This window comes from Bos indicus x Bos taurus, chromosome 25, assembly GCF_003369695.1.
Source record: "Bos indicus x Bos taurus breed Angus x Brahman F1 hybrid chromosome 25, Bos_hybrid_MaternalHap_v2.0, whole genome shotgun sequence".
Classification (NCBI taxonomy): Eukaryota; Metazoa; Chordata; class Mammalia; order Artiodactyla; family Bovidae; genus Bos; species Bos indicus x Bos taurus.
Window position 1 is genome coordinate 21,483,270 of NC_040100.1, and position 20,308 is coordinate 21,503,577.

Below are 20,308 nucleotides of genomic sequence, written 5' to 3' on the forward strand. Positions count from 1 at the left end.
GGGTGCCCCCTCTCTAGCCGTTTGGCCCCAGCTTGGCCAGAGGGACCTCCTCCCCAGCACCCCAGCACCCCAGCCCCAGCTCAGGAGGATCAGAGCAGCTTTCCCTCCACCTGTCACCCCTGAGCCTGGTGGGGGGCAGGCTAGGGCCAGCAGGTCACGTGGGGAGGGATGAGTATTGGAAGGGATAAAGTTCTTCCCTCCTGTCCACACACATTAGTTTTAACAGGTGGTAGGACTCCCTCTGCCACTGACAACATCCATCAGTGTTTGGATGACCCTGGCTCAGTGTGAGTCCAGTAGGGGTTCCCCTTCTGGTGACTTCAGGTTTCAAAGACAAACTCTCTCCCGAACTTACACGTTTCACGTGTACACTTGAAAGCATCAGGGAGCTGGGGGTGAGGAGAACCAGGGCGAGAGGGGCCATGGATGGTGAGGACTCATGGAGCCCCCCACCCGCCGCTTGCGGGCACAGCCTTTGTGGGCAGAGGCCCAGCGGGCTGGGGGGGCCGGTCCCCGAGGGGCTCCCCGCTCACCCCAGTCCGGAAACTCCTGGTTGTTGCAGTATTTCCTCTTGTGGGGCAGCGGGTACAGGTAGTGGCCACAACCACATTCCCGAATCATGTGCTCCTGGAAGCAGGAGCGAATACAGGCCTGGGGGGTGGGAAGGGGCAGAGAGAAGGCAGACTTGAAGGTGATGTCCCCACCTCCGCCCAGGGGGCCGGGGCCCAGGGCGCTGGATGCCCAGGCCAGGGGCTGGGGGAGCTGAGGAGGCGCCCCTCCAGTGGAAAAGGGTGGCGAGGTGGCTAAGCTTCCTCCCCCTACCCCCTCGAGGTGGGAGGTGGCTGTCCTTCCCTGTCTCTGTCCCCACAGAAGGACTCAAGCCAGAACCCAGCTCTCTGAGGCTGGCCCCACAGATGACACGGGGTTGTTCCAACCCTAAAGCTCTCTCTCAGGGACTTCCCTCAATGGTTAGGACTCCGTGATTCCACAGCAGGGGGCGTGGGTTTGATCCCTGGTCAGGGAACTAAGATCCCAAATGTGTCCACTGTTTCCCCCCAACAACAAAAAACAGCTAACTCTTAAGAAAGCTCTTGTTACAAGGCTGCCAGCAGCCTTCCAAGCCATTTACATGGAAGGACGCAGAAGAGAAAGCAGGCAAGCTCGCTCTGTGCTCCTTCGTCCTGGAGGGAAACACTCAGGGAAGGTGAGAAGGGTAATCCAAGTGCTCAGTGCAAAGGAGAGGAAGTGACCTTCTATGGAATGTCCCCCGGTGGGGGTGAGGGAAGCGGGGGAGTGGACCAGGCCCCTGTAGGCTGGATGAGATCAATCTATAATTTCTGGGTTTTCAGGTCCAACCTGGTTTCAGTGCACTCAGAAACAAGCTATGTGTTCCGGAGCCAGACCTCCCCTCCGAGCCTCAGTTTATTCCTGTTGCTCCTGTGTCTAAGGTGGGGAGGTCAGCATGCCGTTAGGCACTTGGAGAATGGAAGCAGTCGCTTGTCACGGCTCTCCTGCCAGGCTTCCCAAGTCCTCCTCTGGAGGGCTTCCCGCTCCCACCCTTGCCAAGGAGCTCACATCCTCTCCCCTGCTCTCCTGCCTGCTCCTTCCCAGTCCATTGCATCTGGTGCTCCGTTCTCCCCTGAGAACCTGCAGGCTCCTCGCGGGAGGAAGCGGGGAGTGGGCGGGGGTGGGTGGCAGATGAAATGGCACGGCTGGGAGGAGGGGGTCTGGGGCAAGATCGGGGGCAGTGGGTCAGCAGGGAGCTCTGGGCCAAGTGTCCAACATTCACTCAGACCTCACTGTCTCACCTGGAAGGTGGGGGCCCTCTCCAGGGTGGGCTAGGGCGGGGCCAGGGCTGGCAGGCAGAGTGCCTGACCAGGGCCTGGGACTTTGCCAAGGTCTCTGTCCAGACTGGTGATGGCACTGCACAAAACGAGATCTGGGGTTTCTCTGGAATGGGGTTTCCAGGGCTGGGGACTGATGCCTTTGTGGCCTCCTTCTCTGTGCTCCCACCGCCCCCACCCCCGGCTGCCTTGTCTGTCCATCTGTCCCTCCAGAGGCTTAAAGACTCCTCAAGTTCTCCATCGCAGGCAGAAGCCCCCCGCCAGACAGGAGGGTTGGAGTGAGCAGTACATGGGGTCAGCTGGACAGAGTGGGCAGGGGGGATGGTGGATTCCCGTGTCTAAGACGAAAGGGAAAACTACACCCTGCTCGGGGCTCTCAGACACGGAGCTGGACACTAGGCTGCCCCCCAGCCATCCTGTGTCCTCATCCACCAAGGCAGACTGGACTGGGAGAGAAAGTGTCACTGTGAGCGGTCACTTTGGTCATCTTTGCAAAGAGTCAGTCTGTCCTGTCCTCTGGGGCCAGGTCTGAGGCCAAGCCTCGTGGCTGACCTTGGAGATCAGGATAAGAGGTAAGGAAGCCCCAGCTGCAGCAAAGGGGATTAAGGCCAGATACAAACAGGGACTTAGGAACACTGATGAGGCATTTGGACTAGGGTCTATAAGCCCCAATTTCCTCATTCTTAATAATAGCATCTACATCTTGGTATTGTTATGAGGATTAAATTATTTTATATATATATAATATATATGTAGAATATATATATATATGTAAAAAAATTTATATATGTAATGCACATGCAACAGTGCCTGCCTAGCATGATAAGCCTGCTATTATTAGTATATTATAATAATAATGGTATAGTATAATAAATGCATATACAATAAATGCTGTTAATAGCATATTAATATATACTAACAATAATTAATAATTATTGTTAGAATATTATTGCCTCATATGGGTACTGAAAGGATCAAATGATTGTTTAATCCATGTAAATCCTTAATACACACAAGAGTTCTTTTTGGGAAACCCCAGAGCAAAACCCCAAGGCCACACCTGCCAAGCAAGGACAAGAAGTGGCCAGACCCGGGCCCTGGTAAGAACCAGGACTAGATTGGTTCCCTAGCCTCCAGTGAACCTTGTGGTCCCAAAGATCCAGCAGAGCCAGCCTTGCTGGGACCAGCTTTCCCAGACACCTCAGGCCTCAAGCCACCATCGTCCCACCTGGATGGAGTAGGTCGTGTTGTAGTTGCTGTAGAGGTTTTGGATGGGGACGTCAGAGCCGTTCTTGGTGCACTGGCTGTAGGGCTCGCCCTTGCGCTGCAGCTTGTCCTGTGTAAGAGGCAGTTTGTGGGGACCCCTGGTCACCCCTAGGAACCCCCCTCTGTTCCTCCCTCCCATCCAGCAAGTGGGCCTAGGGGATACTCAGAGGGGCTGGAGGGCTGACGCCCCAGCAGGTGCCAGGGGTGGGACTCATCTTCCCCCAAGCGTGGGGCCCGCTGGGGTTCCAGGCAGAAGGTGAGGCAGGAGTGAATGGTGGGGAGGTCCAGGGCTTGGGGAGGCCCGGAGCTGCTCCTCTCAGGCCCCGGGAGGTGGGCACTGGGCAGACAGCCTGCAGGCATACCACGAGCACCCCGATGGATGTCTCCATCCCCGCCATGGCATAGATGCCCTCTTCCTTGATGAAGGGGTATGACCTCTGCTCGTGAAGCATCAGCCGGGCGCCAGCCGTAGAGGTGAGGAAGGGGACGTAGTCTTCCTGGCCCATGTCCAGGATCAGTTTTAGGCCTGAGGGGAAGATGGGGCGGAGGGCAGCCTGAGCTGGCTCCCCAAGGCTGAGTGCAGACCCACCACCCACTGGTCCCAGCCCCCGCCAGCCAGGGAAGGCCAGGGTCTATGCAGGAAGCTGGCTCCACTTTACGAAAACCCGGACTTCTTGCCTTTTCTGAGGCCCACTTCCTAGTCTGAGCCAGCACGGTCTCCACTCTGGGCTCTGCCTGCCCCATCTCTACTCCACGGCCTCTTCCACACGGCAGGTAGATCCAAGGCTGCAGTCCAGGCAGCCTCGCCTCTCGTCTCCAGGGTCCTCATTCTCTCTGCTCACTCTCTCAGCTGCCATGCTCCTTCTTACTGCTGGGCCTTCGTCAGGCTGTCTTCTCTTTGGAAAGCTGTCTCCAGCCTCACCTTGCACCTAGAAACTCCTACTCTTCCTTCAGGGCTCAGTCCAAGTATCACTTCCTCCAGAAGCCTTCCCTGACTGTCTAGACCGGGTCTCGGGATCTCTGTCATACTCTCTCCTTGTCCTGGAACTCGCCTTCCAAGTACCTGTCTCACTTTTGAAATTTTTCTTTGATTATCTGTCTTCCTTCCCTACTCCACTATTCTCTTCTTGAAGGTGGAGACCAGACTCAGTATTTTATGAATCATGGCAGGGGGTGCTTCCCAGATGGTGCCAGTGGTAAAGAACCCATTTGCCAATGCAGGAGATGCAAGAGATGTGGGTTTGATCCCTGTGTTTGGAAGATCCCCAGGTGAAGGAAATGGCAACCCACTCCAGTATTCTTACCTGGAAGTTTCCATGGACAGGGGAGTCTGGCAAGCTACTGTTCATGGGGTCACAAAAAGAGTTGGATACGACTGAGACAGGCAAGAAGAAAGGACTGGGCAGGACAAGAAGCCTAGCATTTATTGAGCATTTGCTGCATACTGAGTGCTGGGCTCAGGGCTTTATTTACATGATCTCATTGAGGCTTATAAAAGGCATATGAGATAGGTACAATTATTGTCCCCATTTTACAGATGAGGAAACTGAGACCCAAAGAGAGTAAGGGACCTTGTCATAGGTCACTCAACGAGGAAGTGGAAGTTGATGGACTTCTACAGGCAGCTTTGATCTTAATCATCAGTCATCACTAGAGAGTGAGCTAGCTGGCATCTCTGTGATGCCCAGTATCCTCAGAGGCTCTGGGGTGGGTGAAGTGTTGGTAGCCCACCCACACCCCTCTAGACCAGCAGCTCTGACAGTTGCTGAATGACACCTGTCTTTTGATGGCTGGGGAGCTCAGAACCTAAGGGTAGGGAGGAAGGATTTGCTCCCCAAGGCCTGGCGCAGGTGCTGAGTCCACCAGCTGCTCCCAAGACGAGCAGCTTCTGCCATCAACCACTTCCCTCTTCCTCACTTCTGTTTACTACTTCACCTTCTCTCTGTCTCTCATGAACTGCACAGAAACGAGGCTGACAGTAAGGGCTCTGTCCCAGGCTAACTGTGTGATCATGGGAAAGTTACTTAAAACGTCTCAGAACATCTGCATTTAGTGAGAGTTTGCTGCTGGCCAGGCTCAGGGGCAAGGCCAATTGCTCTGTGCTCAGAGGTCTACCTGCCTTAGGCCAGGATGATGTGATGGGGTCTGAACCATATGCTCTGCTCATTTGCTCTGCTCATTTGCTCATTGTGCAAGAGCAGAAACGAGAGCTTCAAGAAGTTCAGTCTCGGTTCAGCATCACCTGGGGGTAAATGGTGGGGCTGGGATTCCATCTGGTCACAGAAGCCTGTGCTCTCAGCCACTGCTTCCTTGCTTTGCTCATCAGCAGAAGGGGCGCATCAGTCACTCACTACCCAGGGATTTTTGCGCATTGGGTTGGGGAGCAGCTGAGAAGGCACCTGGCCCTGCCCCGGGGTACCCAGTAGATGCTGCTGCTCTGCATGCCGGCCTCTGGCTAAACTCGGTCCTGTCCCTCAACAGCTGATGGTGTGTATGCTTGGTGATCACTCAATCATGTCTGACTCTTTGCGACCCCATGGACTGTAGCCCACCAGGCTCCTCTGTCCATGGGATCTTCCAGGCAAGAATAGTAGAGTGAGTTGCCATTTCCTACTCCAGGGGATCTTCCCGACCCAGGGATTGAACCCGAAAGCCTCCTACATCTCCTGCACTGGGCAGGTGGATTCTTTACCACTGCACCATCTGGCTGATGGCCATTTTGTCTTTCATCCTCACATGATAGGATTTAAAACCTCACGGCTCTGGCTCCAGGACAGACTTACCGAACTCAGTTCCCGGGTTGGCTGAAGGGAGGGCCTTCTCCGTCATGCCCCAGTTGAAGATGTAACAGTTGCCATAATCAGGGTGGAAGATGGGTGTGAAGTTCCTGAAAGAAACACCATCAGCTGGAGGCCAGGGCCCATCCCCATCCCAGCTGATGTCACCCCCACTGCCACCCCCCGGGTGCGTGACAGCAGGGAGCTGGTAGATTACTGCTCAGAGAGGCTCAGGAATGGAGAAGTGAGCGACAGGTCATTCTGTCCATTCCCCTGCAGCCATGCACCCACCAGAGAGGAGATCCCCAGACTCTATTGGGAAAGAGAGTGTTCTTTGGGGTAGGAGCCAGGCTCTCTGGCTTAGTCATGAAGTATGAAGAAGTTGCTTTTCGTTTCTTTCTTTTTTTTTTTTTTTTTTTGAGGTTAATTTGTGCTTTTATTTGCCAGTGTAATTTAACTACAGAGGCCTGTGAACTTTTTTGATCTAAAAATACAATTTTACATCACAATCCTACAAACATATACACATACATAAGATGTATACATATTTAAAAGTGAAACAAAAGTTTTGTCAAAAACATCTGCCCTGAGGGTTATTTATTTATTTTGAGACCCAAAAACGAAGCTTCTTTGATGTTTTCAGCTGTCTCATCTACAGGGTCTTGTAAGCCATGTGGTCATTTAAATGGTGACCCCCGAAAAGAGGTGTCCACAGCCTAACCCCAGGGACCTGTGAAAGTGAGCTTATTTGGAGAAGGGATCTTCGCAGGCACAGTTAAGGATTTTGAGGTGAGATTAACCGGTTTTATCACATGGGTCCTAAATCCACCCACAAGTGTCCTTAAAGAGTCAGCAGAGGAGTCACAGAGGAGAAGGTCACATGAAGACAGAGGCGGTGACTGAGAGGAACAAAGACAGAAGTCAGGAGCGCTGGAGCACATCCCCCCCATTGGAAGATGGATGCTTAACCACTGGATCACCAGGGGAGTCCCCATAAGAACTGCTAAAACACCGCTATTAACAGATTAAACATAACTGATAAAAATTCCTTAGTATTATTATACATTCAAGTTATATTGTCTCGTAGAGGTCAATTTTGGTTTTACAATTTATTGGTTTAAATTAAGATACAAACGACATTGACATGTGATTGGTTGATATGCCTTTTAAATCTCCTTTAATCTATGGCTTCCTTCAACTGACTTTTTTTGTTGTAAAATAGCTGTTAAGTTCTGGTTTCATCAAGCTAGTAACTGAAGAGCGACTGATACAATTAGGGGGTCATCATTTTGTTCCCCTGATTTGGGGGCTTTGGGGCAACATGCACCAGGGGTGACCAATGCTGTGTGTCCCGATGGAAGGGCACAGGCTGCCCAGAAAGTGGCCTCGCCAACAAACAAAACAACAACCACAACACCCAGCTGTGAACAGGATCAAACATCTGTCTCTAACTACCATTTACAGCAAATACTGGAGACAGAGGAACAAGTTCAAAGATACCGCAAAAAGTCAATCTGCAAAATCCAGACTCCAGAAAATAAACAACCCAGTGTTTTCAACAAAAAAATTATGAGACAGGGAAAGGGAGGTAACCTTCAGATTGAAAGCAACTTCAAAGACTTGGTTCTATTCCCAACCTGTGGACTTTAATTGGATCCTCATTCAAACAGGCCAACAAAAAAGTCTGACACTGAAAAGACTGAACACCACTGGGTAGATGATGTAATGAGGAATCACCGATCATTTCCTTTTTAAGGTGGCGAAACGGGATTGTGCTTCTGTCAAAAGTCTTTCTCTTTGAAGATACATTCTACACACCATATAGATGAAAAGGATGTGAGGTCTTGGATTTGCTTTAATGACAGGATGAGAGTCACACTTATTGGATCTGGGTGGTGGGTCCTCACACCCTCTCTCAAGTCCCCACGTGTGCCAAGTCACTTCAGTTGTGCTCAACTCAGTGCCACCCCATGGACTGCAGCCTGCCAGGCTCCTCTGTCCTTGGAATTGTCCAGGCAAGAATACTGGAGCGGGTTGCCATTCCCTTCTCCAGGGGATCTTCCCAACCCAGGGACTGGGATGGAACCCATGTCTCTTAAGTCTCCTGCATTGGCAGGTGGGTTCTTTACCACTAGCACCCCCTGGGAAGCCCAATTTCAAGTCTCCATAGAAAACAGCATTTATGGGGACTTCCCTCGTGGTCCAGTGGTTAAGACTCCACACTCCCAATGCAGGGAGCCGGGGTTCAAACCCTGGTCAAGGACCTAGATCCCACATGATGCAACTAAGAGTCTGCATGCCGCAATGAAGAGATCCTGCATCCCGAGACTAAGGGTCCCACAAGCAGCAACAAAGATCTAAGATCCTGAGTGCCTCAAATTAAGACCCATGGAGCTAAATAAATAAATATATTTTAAAAAATGGAACTAGCATTTAAAATGTCTTTGGATGTTTTTATATGGTTTTCTGTTATTTTATTAAAAACAGGAGGGAATGGGGCTCGGTGCATCAGATACTGCAGAAACATACCTGAAATACACTTTCTAAGCTTTCTGTTCCACAGTATTTACTGAGCTAATTTCCCCAGGTCATGCTGAAGATTTCTGTGTATGTTCTTTCCTTTAATTCTTGCAATAACCCCATGAGGTCAGCAGGTATTTGTCCCCATGTTCGGATTAAGAAGCCATTTCCTGTCTCTTTGGTCTCACCCTCTGCGCCAGCCAAATCAGGTGGGTCCAGGGCAGGTGGTGAAATCCGATCCAGGAGCTGACTCTGTCTGACATGCACGTGAGAGGCTTCCGCAGCCTCTGAGCTGAGGTGTCCTCCACCACGAAAGACAAACTGCATTTCTCACCCAACGCTTACTGAGTCACACACTGGGCTCAGGACACGGAGGCCAGCAAGACAGTCCTGTGCTTGAAGCTCATGGAGTAGGAGAGACCACAGAGTGGGGTCATGACAATTCTCTTTCCTGCCCGCCTCCTCCACCTCTAAGGCTCCCACCCTGGTCCAGGGCCGCCAGCTCCCCCCAACCCCAATTCCTGCAGGAGCCTCTGCCTCCACTCTTGCTGCCTTACAATCTTCCTCCTTCACAGTGGTCAGGGCAACTGTTTAAACTGTGAATCACGGGCTTCCCTGTGGTTCAGTGGTCAGGACTCTGCCTTCCGATGGAAGGGGTGTGGGTTCTATCCCTGGTTGAGCTAAGATCCCACATGCCTTGCAGCCAAAAAAAGCAATACTGTAACAAATTCAATAAAACTTAAAAAATAGTCCACATCCAAAAAAAAAAAAAAAGCAAATCAGCCCATAGCATGCCCCCATTAGAACCTTCTAGAAGCTCCTTGCTGCTCTCAGAATAAAATGCAAATGCCCCACTTGGCTTCCTCCCCCTTGTTCATTATACTCCAGAGACACTCCATGTTGTCTTCAAATTCAAGGCCCACTGCTCCTTGTGCCTGGAATATTCTCTGAGCAGATCTTCAAGTGTCTCGTTTCTCCTCCTCCTTCAGGTTTCATCTGCCCGGAGACGTCCCCTGACCTCCCTATGCAAAGTCACTTCCCAGTCACTTGACCATTTCCACCTGCTTATTTCCCTGGTGGCTCAGTGGTAAAGAATCCACCTGCCAATGCAGGAGATGTGGGTTGGGAAGATCCCCTGGAGAAGGAAATGGCAACCCACTCCAGTATTCTTGCCTGGGAAATCCCATGGACAGAGGGCTACAGTCCATGGAGTCGCAAAGAGTTGGACACAACTTAGCAACTCAACAACAACAACATTCCCATGCTGGCATGCATCAGAAGCCGAACTCATCTTCTTGACTTAATTGCTTATCAGCGGCCTCTTGCTTTGGAAAATAATCCCAGGAAGGACAGCTGTCTGTCTGGAGGGAGAAAGAACCTAAAAGCTAAGGGCTCAGGCTTGGGAGCCAGCCTGCCTGAATTTGAATTCTGGCTCTGCCAGTTACTCACTGGTGAGCTTGGGGGAAGTCACTTCACCTCTCTGTGTTTCTCCCCCCATAACACTGGGGTAACAACAAAACCCACCCAAAAGGACTAAGGTGAGGGTTGGAAGCTGAGCACACTGAACCACTGAACAAATTCACCCCCGATCCTCAGAGACTGGCACTCAGTAGACAGACACTCAGTAAATATTTGTTGGATAAATCATAATATGTGATAAGAGTAGCAACAGAGATAAGCCTGGAAGAGTGGACATGTGGGTGGGGAGTGGGTCAGGCAGGGGAGGGTTCCTGAAGGAGATGAGCCCTGAACTGAGACTTGAAGGATGAGTAAGAGGTAGCCGAGCTTTGCAGGTATGGGGTAGATGAAGGGCACCCCAGGCTGGGGGTGGGAGTGAGGGTGGGGTCCAGAGGGAAAAAACCACTCTGGGCGGGCACCGTGGAGTCTCTCTCCCAGGTGGGATCAGGGCTGCGGCCACAAGGGAGGAAATGAGCGGGGAAAACCAGTTGCAGCCGGGCGCCGGGTCTGGAAGGAGAGACCCCGCCCCTGGGACATGGGCACGCGATGTTCCCAAGGAGCTGCCTCGGACACCTACCGCCCAGGAGCAGGAGGTGGCTCTGGGCGCGGCCAGATCCCCTCCTGTCCCGGGTTGCACTCTGAGGCTTGCCAACTATTTGCTTGTTGATAAATGTTCTTTACCTGAAGAGGCTGCTCCCAGCACTGGCCGAGTCTGGCTCCAGAGCTAAGCGTTTCCCTCCCCAAACCTTCCCTGGAACAGAGGTGAGGCATAAAGGCAGAGACCAGCAAGCTTCCTGCAAAGACTGGGAGATGGAGCATCCTAGCTGGGAGCTGTACAACGACAGTGGCACTGGGTAGTAGGGTTTAGGGAAGGGAGAAACCGGAGGACCAACCCTTGAAGCAACAACAACACATGTGTGCCTGAAAAAGTGAACGTGAAAGTCGCTCAGTCGTGTCCGACTCTGCGATCCCATGGACTATACAGACCATAGAATTCTCCAGGCCAGAATACTGGAGTGGGTAGCTTATCCCTTCTCCAGGGGATCTTCCTGACCCAGGGATCAAACTGAGGTCTCCCTCATTGCGGGCAGATTCTTTACCAGCTGAGCCACCAGGGCAGCCCAAGAATACTGGAGTGGGTAACCGATCCCTTCTCCAGGGGATCTTCCTGACCCAGGAATCGAACCGGGGGCTCTTGCATTGCAGGCGGATTCTTTACCAACTGAGCTATCAGGGAAGCCATATGTGCCTAGAGCTTGGTTTCTAAATCCCATTCTCCAATAAAAGGACTGGAGCTTCTCAGAGAAATGGCTAATTCTAGGACTGGGGCATCTTCTAGTGCCAGAAAGCAAGGAAGTACTAAAACAATAAATAAATGGATGAGGACACGTCAAAGGGACACAGGAGCCAACTGAAGGAGCTCTCAGTGGCCCACACTAGAAAATTTTGAGTAATAAAATAAATAGTGTGGTATTGGATTACAACCCAAATATACAAGAGTCCATACTAGTATAAATAAATGATTGAGTAAATAAACAAAAGCAGAAGACATTCCGTACGAAGAATTCCGAATAGTGTCTGTTCCCCTTTCCAGGTGAAGTGGAGTTTAATCTCTCTTCTCGTGCTGCTTCCCCCACCCCACCCCATAGAGTACAGGCTGAACTTAGAGCTCATGATACAGAGCACGGCGGAGAAGCCCAACACACCCCACCTTAACCAAGGGAGGAGGGTCAACATCACGGGTGGTTCTGAGTGGCTAACATGTACCCCCTGATAGGATGTGACAAGGAAACCCTCCACCTCTGTGGTCTTCTTCCCCCAAATCCATCTTATCTGTATAAACCCCAACAGCTTGCTATAAAACAGCTGACCAGGACCCCGAAATGGTCACGGTCATCCAGAACAAGGAAATCTGAGAAAGTGTCACAGTCGGAAGGGACGAAGGAGACATGACAACCGACAGCAATGTGGTCTCTTGGATGGAAGCCTGAGCAGGAAAAGATCATCAGGAAAAACCGACAAATCCGAATAAAGTGTTAGGTTTGTTTACTAGTGATGTGGCCAGGTTGGCTTCTTACTTTTGATAGATTACATGGTGACTAAGATGTTATGGATAGGGGAAGCTGGGTGAGGAGTACCAGGGAACTCTGTGTACTCTCTTTGAAACTTTTCTATAAATCTAAAACTACTCCACAATAAAAAGTTAATCTTTAAATTGCTCCTATAATTCTTAGCACGTGCTAAGTACTGTTCTAAACAGTTTATCTATGTAAACTCACTTAATCCCCATGATAGCCTTGTGAGGTCGTTTCACTGTCCCTATTTTCCAGATGAGAAAACTGAGACCCAGAGAAGCTAAGCAGTATGCCCCCAAACAGAAAAGTTGAAAGTATTAGTCGCTCAGTCCTGTCTGACTCTTTGCAACCCCATGGACGGTATGTAGCCCACCAGGCTCCTCTGTCCATGAGATTCTCCAGGCACTGGAGTGGGTAGCCATTCCCTTCTCCAGGGGATTGTCCCAACCCAGGAATCAAACCCGGGTCTCCTGCATTGCAGGTGAGTTCTTTACCATCTGAGCCACCAGGAAAGCCCAGCTGGTATTCAAACCCAGGCGGCTTGGTGTCAGGGTCCAAACGTGGCTCATACTTTCCTAAAACTGCAGTGGCTGCACCTTCAGCATTCACTAATACGAGGCGGAGAGGATGGAGACCAGGACAGAGTAAGGGAGCCAAAGTGTCTGGGGCCCAACACTGGGAGGGCAGAGAGAGGCACGTGTCCTCTGGCGCTGAGTCTGAGGCTGATTCAGGAAGATGGGCAACCAGTAGGCTGTGGGACTGACAAGCAGCACAGAGACGGGTGGACCAGGGTCTCCGTGCCAAGGAACCGCCGAGGGCTGAAGAAACGAGCTTGGGAGGAAGGAAGGAAGACGATCTCGATTTCTGATGAGGCGATGAAGTGACGCCAGGTGGGCCTGGCTCAGACTGCCACCTCGGCTACTCACCCGGTGTGTGACCTCAGAGATGTTGCTTAACCTCTCTGAGCAGTGCTGTATCACATAAAACAAGGGCTTGTTGCCAGAGTTAGCCTGACTGATTTTATACATGTGAAGTGCTAAGAATAGCGCCTGGACAGAAGAAGGGTGCAATGAGCGTTGGCATCATTACTGAAGAATGAGTGCCTTGTGAAATGTGGGTTTAATGAGAGTAATACTGAGTTCATCACTACTGTCAGCCTGTCACGTACATTAACTCACTTAATATTCCAAAGAACCCAGTGGGGTAGGCACAGGCTTTCCAGGGGGCTCAGTGGTAAGGCACCTGCCCGCCAATGTAGGAGACATAAGAGACATGGGTTTGATCCCTGGGTCGGGAAGATCCCCTGGAGGAGGAAATGGCACCCACTCCAGTATTCTTTCCTGGGAAATCCCAAGGACAGAGGAGCCTGGTGGGCTACAGTCCATGGGGTCGCAAAGAGTCAGACATGCCTGAGCTCGCACGCACGTGCACACAGAGTAAGCATTGTTGTTGCCTATTGTATGCAGGAGGAAAAAGGAGGCATATCAAGGTTAAGACGCGTGCTTGAAGCCACACAGCTGGTAAGACAGAGCAAGGATTTGAACCCAATGGTCTAACTGCAGAGTCCAGCCTTGACCACCTCACTAGATTTATTCCCCAGTCACAGCCACACCACAGAGTTATGCAGCCAACACCTGGTGCTGCCTGCCCGCCAGCCATCTTCTCAGTCAGCTGACCCAAATAGGGCTGGCTCTGGAGGGCGCCATCTTGGGAACATGGAGACCATCCCCAGGCTGCCTCCAGCCCTGCCTCAGGCCAGGAAGTCGCTGCGGGCTCTGTTTAGGGACCGTGCTGTGTGCAGAACACACATCTTCAAGCCCTGGGATCCCACTAAGAGATGCTCACACAAAGCGCCAGGAACCGGGCAGCAGGTCCCAGTGGATCCTAACAGATCCCACTTTTTCAACTCACTCGCACTTCAGGGCATATTCTGACTGCGCAGATAAGCCATATGTTTTAAATTACCGTATTACACCTCTCTCTTTCAGCTGTGAGGATAAAGATGAACTTATAGGCACAGACCGCGTTTACTGGTACCCACAACCTTAAGGCGGGCTGCCAGGAGTGGTGGGGCAGGTAGGCTCTGAAGCAAGTCTCCCCAGAGAGAGGGGTTGGAACCCAGCCTGCAACCAGCCAGTGAGGACGTGTGCCATCGGTGGGGGGCCGGCACGCAGTTCTTCCACCTGTAGGTCCCTCCTTCTCTGATTCTCACAAACACCTAGGCGGGCAGCTCTGCCTGCTCAGGGGGCCTTGACTCCTTGACACGACCTACACCTGCCCTGCACCTGTGATTTCTGGGGGACAGAACCAGCAGATTCTTGACAGAGGTTCCCGAGGGCTCATGAGCTGACTGACGAGGGCTGAGGCCACAGTCCCCAGGAGTTTGAAACCAGTAGCCTGCCACTCGTCTAAAACGGCAAGATTCGGCAAAAAGTCCCTTTCTCCAGAGACCTGAAGTGTGGGAATCTGAAGCTCCAGACCAGGAGGATGCTAGCGCCTCAGGGAAATGGGACCGGCCAAAGCCCAGGGCCAGACTCGGGGCGGGGCGGGTGGGGTGGGGGGGCGCCCGCTACACCAGGAGGTCTGCCATGAGGCCAGGAGGGGGCACTGGGGCCTCAGCGGCTCGCCTGCCTGTGCCCAGCCTCCCTTCCCAAGTGACCCGCCCATCGAGTCTGTCCGAGAGTTGGGGACAGAGCTGGGTGCTCAGTCCCAGGGTCTGAATGGTCAAAAGCTGGAGGTGGCGGTGCAGGGAAGAAGGTGGAGATCTGTGGACCATGTGTAAGAGGACCCAGGCTTTCGGAGTTAATGCTGCCCTCATCCTGCCATCTTCTCAACCCTGGGGTTGTTTGGGAAAAGGGTGTTTATGACAACGGCTTCTAGGGCTCTAAGTGCTGACATGAGCCGATTCATTTATTCTACATGAGACACAGATATGGTTATTGTTCCATCTTAGGGATGAGAAAACAGGGCAGTAGATGCTGGGTATTGGAGGCTAACAGCTCATGGCTGCCCCTTCTCCCGCCTCCTTGCCTGGGAAGTTAGGAGACCCCCAGCCCATGCTCCTGGGGGTGGCACCACCCAGGGAGTGACTGATGGGGCCATGTGCAAGGGGCCGCCCCTCTGCTTAAGGGAGTACAGCTCTGCAGGGCAGTTTACAGGGATGACGCTTGGGTTAGACGCCACCTGAGGCCACATCCTCCCTTAGCGCCGTCCTCTTTCCCTACAGACTTTCCCTAAAGTGATGCCCTCAGGACATGATGGGGCCGTCAACGCATCCTCTTCTCAAACTCCCTCTAAGAAGCCAAAGACAGCAGGGTACAGACAATTGGGGTAACCGGCTAAGTGGCCGAGCTGGGGTGTGGACCCAGGATGTGGACCCCGGCCTCGGGGGGCCCACTGGCTCTCACCTGTAGTTGCAGGGCTCTGCCCCGAACAGGCAGGCCAGGATCAGCCGCTCGGCAGGGTAGCCCATGGCCACCAGCTCCTGGTTTGGAACCTGTGCAAAGATGTTGGTGGCCTGCAGGGTGTACCACTCCGTCACGGCCTGGGTGGCGCTGCTGAAGTTCCGGAAGGTACACGTGGTTCCATTGTGGCTGCACTGCGGGGGGTGAGGGGGGTGTCGAGAGGGGTTCCTGTGGGTGGGGGCTGCTCAGGGACCCCCCAACCCTGAAAGCCAGGGCAGCGAGGGTGCTGCCAGCTGCCCTTCCTTGGGTGGCACCTTGGTGCTGGGGTGGCCAGTGGCTGGCCGGTGGGCAGTGTGTTGGCACTCACAGTCACAAGGCTTGGGTTGCAGCAACAGCCACCCCCATATAACATTGCTCAGGCCTGAGCCAACCCACTTGCACACACATCCACACAGTCACGTCCACACAGACATCTTTCTGACACCTGCAGTCACACGATGTCCTGGCATCACAACTATATACACACGTGTCCACATGCCTCGAGTCACACAAGTGGCCCCACACTCATGCTCACGTGGACACGTGAGCAGCAGACACACTTGACCCTCCGCTCCCCCAACTCCACTCCCAGCCCCGTCCCAGATATCCAGAGGCAGCCCCCTGGAGGCCGGGTGGACCATGAAGGACTCGAGACTTCAGGTTCTGCCCCCTCCTCTCTGATGGGGGAAGATCCTGACCACATATTGGGTACCAGGGCGGATCATCAGAATCACCAGGAAGCCTATTAACAACATAGATTCTTGGGTCTGGGCCCAAAACTGCCCTTTCAGATTCTCCAGGAGTCAGGCCCAGGGCTCTGTGCAGTTACAGAGCCACCAGGGATCCCAGGCACAGACAGGGAACCTTCTTCCCACCTGCAGGCTTGCAGCCATCCCAGCAGTCCAGTTATGCTTTGGCAATGACTTTACAGCATAGCTGTGGTTTTCCACCTGCCCAATACTTATGCCCCTGTCTTCTGATAATAAGACTTAATTCCTTCTTCAGGAAGCCACCCACCCCTTCCCCCTCGTTCAGTCCATGTAGTCTGATAGAGGCTCAGCTCTCCCCTAGCCAAGACCCAGATTTGTTAAGGAAAGAGACTCCCATAGGACTCACTGGAGAGGGCCCATTGTTTGAGCCGTGCCCGGGGAGGGGGCCCCACTTACTAGTCTCATGGCTACTTTGCACCTGTGGGCACTGCAGGGCCTTCCTGGTGCTGGGCTGTTGCTTGCTGAGCCATTGAAGTTGTCCTCAAACAGGTCCAGAACCACCGGGTGGTGGGGGTTCTGCTCGTTGATAAAGACCAGGGGCGTGTGGTGCCAGATGGACAGGTTCAGGGCCCTGGTGTCATTGACCTGGCTGAGCTCGGGACCCAGGATCCTCCCCAAGACTGCCTCCATCAGTTCGTCCAGGTCCTTCAGCAAATGCTGGACTTTGGAGTACCTGGGTGGGGGAGAGGGCCAGTCAAGGGGGCAAGGGGCAGCTGCAGAGCACAGCGGCCATAGTCCAGTCGCCTCCTACTCTAGTGTGGCTGCCACCACGTGTGAGAAGCCTGCTCCTCCCCGCCCCCAGTGCCCACCTCTCGACCCACCCACCCATGCGACCGTGCCTCCTTCCACCACCTGCTCACTCTTTCTTCACCCAGCATTTGGTGGGTATCTACCATGTGCCAAGTACACAGAGGCTATTATACTACGTGCAAGGCACAGAGGATATTATAGCAAACAAGACAGATCGAGTCTCTTTTCCTATGCAATTCACATGCTACAGAGACAGAATCCTAAGAGCTCATGGTTGTTGATCCCTCACCATGTGTCAGGTGCTAGGTGTTTCCTGCATCTTCTTTGAGTTAATTTATAAATAAAATTCTACAATGACCCCATGTGGATAAAGAAACTCTGGGAGTTGCTGTGATTTCCTGAGCTAACCGCACTGAAGAAGGCACAGAGCTGAGAACCTGGGTTTGGTGGGCCCCAGTTGGTATCTGTGGGTGCACGGGGTTCAGACTTCTTCCTCCCAGGAGGGGTATAATATTGGAAGAGGGGCAGGTCTGTGATCCTGAGGTCCTAAATCTCCAGCAGCAATTTGGGGAATAGGAGCCAGTTTCAGCAGGGAGAAGACTGTGGGGTTGGGATCCAGGATCTTCTCAGTCCCTGAGGTTCCCATACTGGAAGTGGTGACCAGTCAGTCCGGCAGAAATGTGTCCACCCCAATGAGTGTTTCCACCAAGCCCTGGGTTGGGGGGCTCCAAGCCCTGCACCCCTGTCACTACAGAACCCAATTTATCCAAGATCCTGCCCAGAGTGTGGTCTCCAGGGTGGTGTGTGTCAACTCTGGCTGGAGGACTTCCTGTAGGAGAGGGCACTAAACCCTAGATATAGGCCCAAGTGCTGGTATGAAGGTGGACAGCGGCCAGAGCTGACATCAGTTGCAGACGCTGACACCACCTGTTCTCTGATCACCAAACCAGCCACCTCTGTGCGTACAGGGAGGGGAGGACTGGGAATGTGCTGGGCTGTGGGGTGGGGGCTGCTATTATAGCCTGGATGTCTACAGCTGCTGTCAAGCTTGGTAAGATCTGGGTTTGAATTCCAGCATGCCACTTAATGGGCTTCCCTGGTAGCTCAGCTGGTAAAGAATCCGCTTGCAATGCAGGAGACCCTGGTTCGATTCCTGGTACAGCAAGATCCCCTGGAGAAGAGATAGGCTACGCACACTCCAGTATTCTTAGGCTTCCCTGGTGGCTTAGACGTTAAAGAATCTGCCTGCAATGCGGGAGACCTGAATTTGATCCATGGGTTGGGAAGATTCCCTGTAGAAGGGCATGGCAACCCACTCCAGTATTCTTGCTTGGAGAATCCCCCTGGACAGGGGAGCCTGGTGGGCTACAGTCCATGGGGTCGCAAAGAGTCGGGACTGAGTGACCAAACTCAGCACAGCATGCCACTTAACATCTGTATGACCGTGGGTAGGTTAACCTCTCTGAGGCTCTCTTCTCTCATCTGTGAAATAGTGGGAGATTAAAACATTTACCCTAGAGGATTTTTGGAGGATTCAATAGGGTGATGCTTATAAGCAGGATGTGTTATTATAATTATTAAGAGTTTTCTTGAGTAGCTTCAAAGACCCACCCAAGCAAGGAAGAACAGCCCTATGACCAGAATGAGGTGACTTTCTGATAACTGGAAATGTAAACAGGAAGTATGATTTCTTCCAGGACCTCCTTTTGGACAAGAACGCTTTCTGTGACTCAGACATGCTGGCTCATTTTTCAACCCCTTGAATGCACCAGGCTCTGCCTCACCCCAGGACCTTTGCATGTGCTATGTCCTCCACTTGGAGCACTCTCTTCATTCCACCCGGCTAGTGTCTACTCATTTCCTGGGGCATTTTTCTGTGACCCCCTGCCTTTCCTCAACCGACTAGGCTGGGTCTCCCTGGGTGTCTGCCTTGCCATCCAGTGCTTAAACAGTGGCACCTCTGGAGTCAGATAAGACCTAGATTCAAATTCCACAGTTGCTCACTGAGTGTCTCTGGGCAAGTTCCCTCACCACTCTGAATCTCCATTTCCTGACCTGTGAACTGGAGCTACTAGAGTAGTGCCCCCCAACCCCCACCCCAGAGTGGTTGTGTGGATTAGAATGACATGAATTATCCAAAGAACACTCAACATATTGCCTGGCATTTAGGCAATATTATGAAATGCACTCAATGCATGGTTGCTATAGATGGCTGGAGGGCTTCCTGTAGGAGAGGGCACTAAACCCTGGATACAGGTCCAGTTTAATCCTCACAATGAGAATGATTTCAATGTTTATGGAAGAAAAGATGAATTTCTGTTTTCGCTGGGAGGCTGTGATGAGGACAGGAGGAACTTTGTTTTAGTTACTGATGCATTTCTGGTGCCCCATAACAGTGCCTGGCAATAGTAGTGTGTTAGTTGCTCAGTTGTGTCCTACTCTTTATGATCCTGTGGACCACAGCCTGCCAGGCTTCTCTGTCCATGCAATTCTCCAGGCAAGAATACTGGAGTGGGTAAGCCATTCCCTTCTCCAGGAGTTCTTCCCGACCAAGGGATCAAACCTGCCTTGCAGGTGGATTCTTTACCATCTGGGCCACAAGGGAAGCCCCAATAGTAGGTGGCAATTGTAGGTGCTCAATAAATACACACTGAATCAATAAATAAGCACTAGTGTGAAGGCACTACCAGGTATTTTTGGAGGTTCTTTTTAAGCTGAGGAGATTTATGAATTTTGAATCTTACTTGCTGCACAGAGGGAAAGAGACAGAGAGAGAGAGAGAGAAAGGAGGAAATGGGAAAGAAGGAAGGAAAGCTGGAAGGAAGGAAAATGAAGGGAAGCAGCCCCGCTGAGACCAGCCGTGCTCCAGGGACCACCTACTGGAAGGGGCTGGCGTTGCAGATGGTGACCGCGGGGAAGTCCATGGTCTTGAAGCCGATGGAGAGGGAGACGCTGACCTCCCAGTTCAGGTAGGTCTTGATGAAGAGGCCCCACTGCCAGCAGACGAGGGAGGTGAAGAGCAAGGTGAGCACGAACCACATGGCCTTCTTCTTGGGCCCCTCGCAGATGATGCGCTTGGGGCCATGGGTGTTGGTGTTGTCACAGTACCACACCAGCAGCTCCTTGTATGTGTAGCCAGGGCCCTTCTGCAGCCGATGCAGGCCCTTGAGCAGGTACTTCTTCACGTGCATCGTGGCTCCTGCAGAGACAGCCGCGAGAGCCACGTCAGATACCACGCCAGCCTCACATCCCAGGATCTCCCAGTTGTGACCAGGGCATGCGCACTGGAGACAGGCAGGCTGGCCCTCTTTCCATTCCTCCCCACCTCCCTCCCTTCCATCTTGCCATTTATCATCCAGCCATCTGGGTGCTAAGTCACTAAAGTCATGTCCGATTTGGTGTGAC

At 52.4% G+C, this 20,308-nt stretch overlaps 1 protein-coding gene across 1 annotated transcript in view; it reads right to left on the reverse strand.

Moving 5' to 3' along the window:
• The window catches only part of SCNN1B (sodium channel epithelial 1 beta subunit), a 72,407-nt gene that overhangs the window by 3,804 nt on the left and 48,295 nt on the right, over positions 1–20,308 (reverse strand). The window contains exons 2-8 of the mRNA XM_027527660.1: positions 19,784–20,102; positions 16,550–16,826; positions 15,348–15,538; positions 5,894–5,997; positions 3,473–3,636; positions 3,073–3,180; positions 534–651 (exon numbers count right to left, since the gene is read on the reverse strand). Of these exons, the coding sequence (XP_027383461.1) occupies positions 534–651; positions 3,073–3,180; positions 3,473–3,636; positions 5,894–5,997; positions 15,348–15,538; positions 16,550–16,826; positions 19,784–20,094 (1,273 nt within the window). The 5' untranslated portion in view covers positions 20,095–20,102. The remainder of the gene's footprint in view (positions 1–533; positions 652–3,072; positions 3,181–3,472; positions 3,637–5,893; positions 5,998–15,347; positions 15,539–16,549; positions 16,827–19,783; positions 20,103–20,308) is intronic.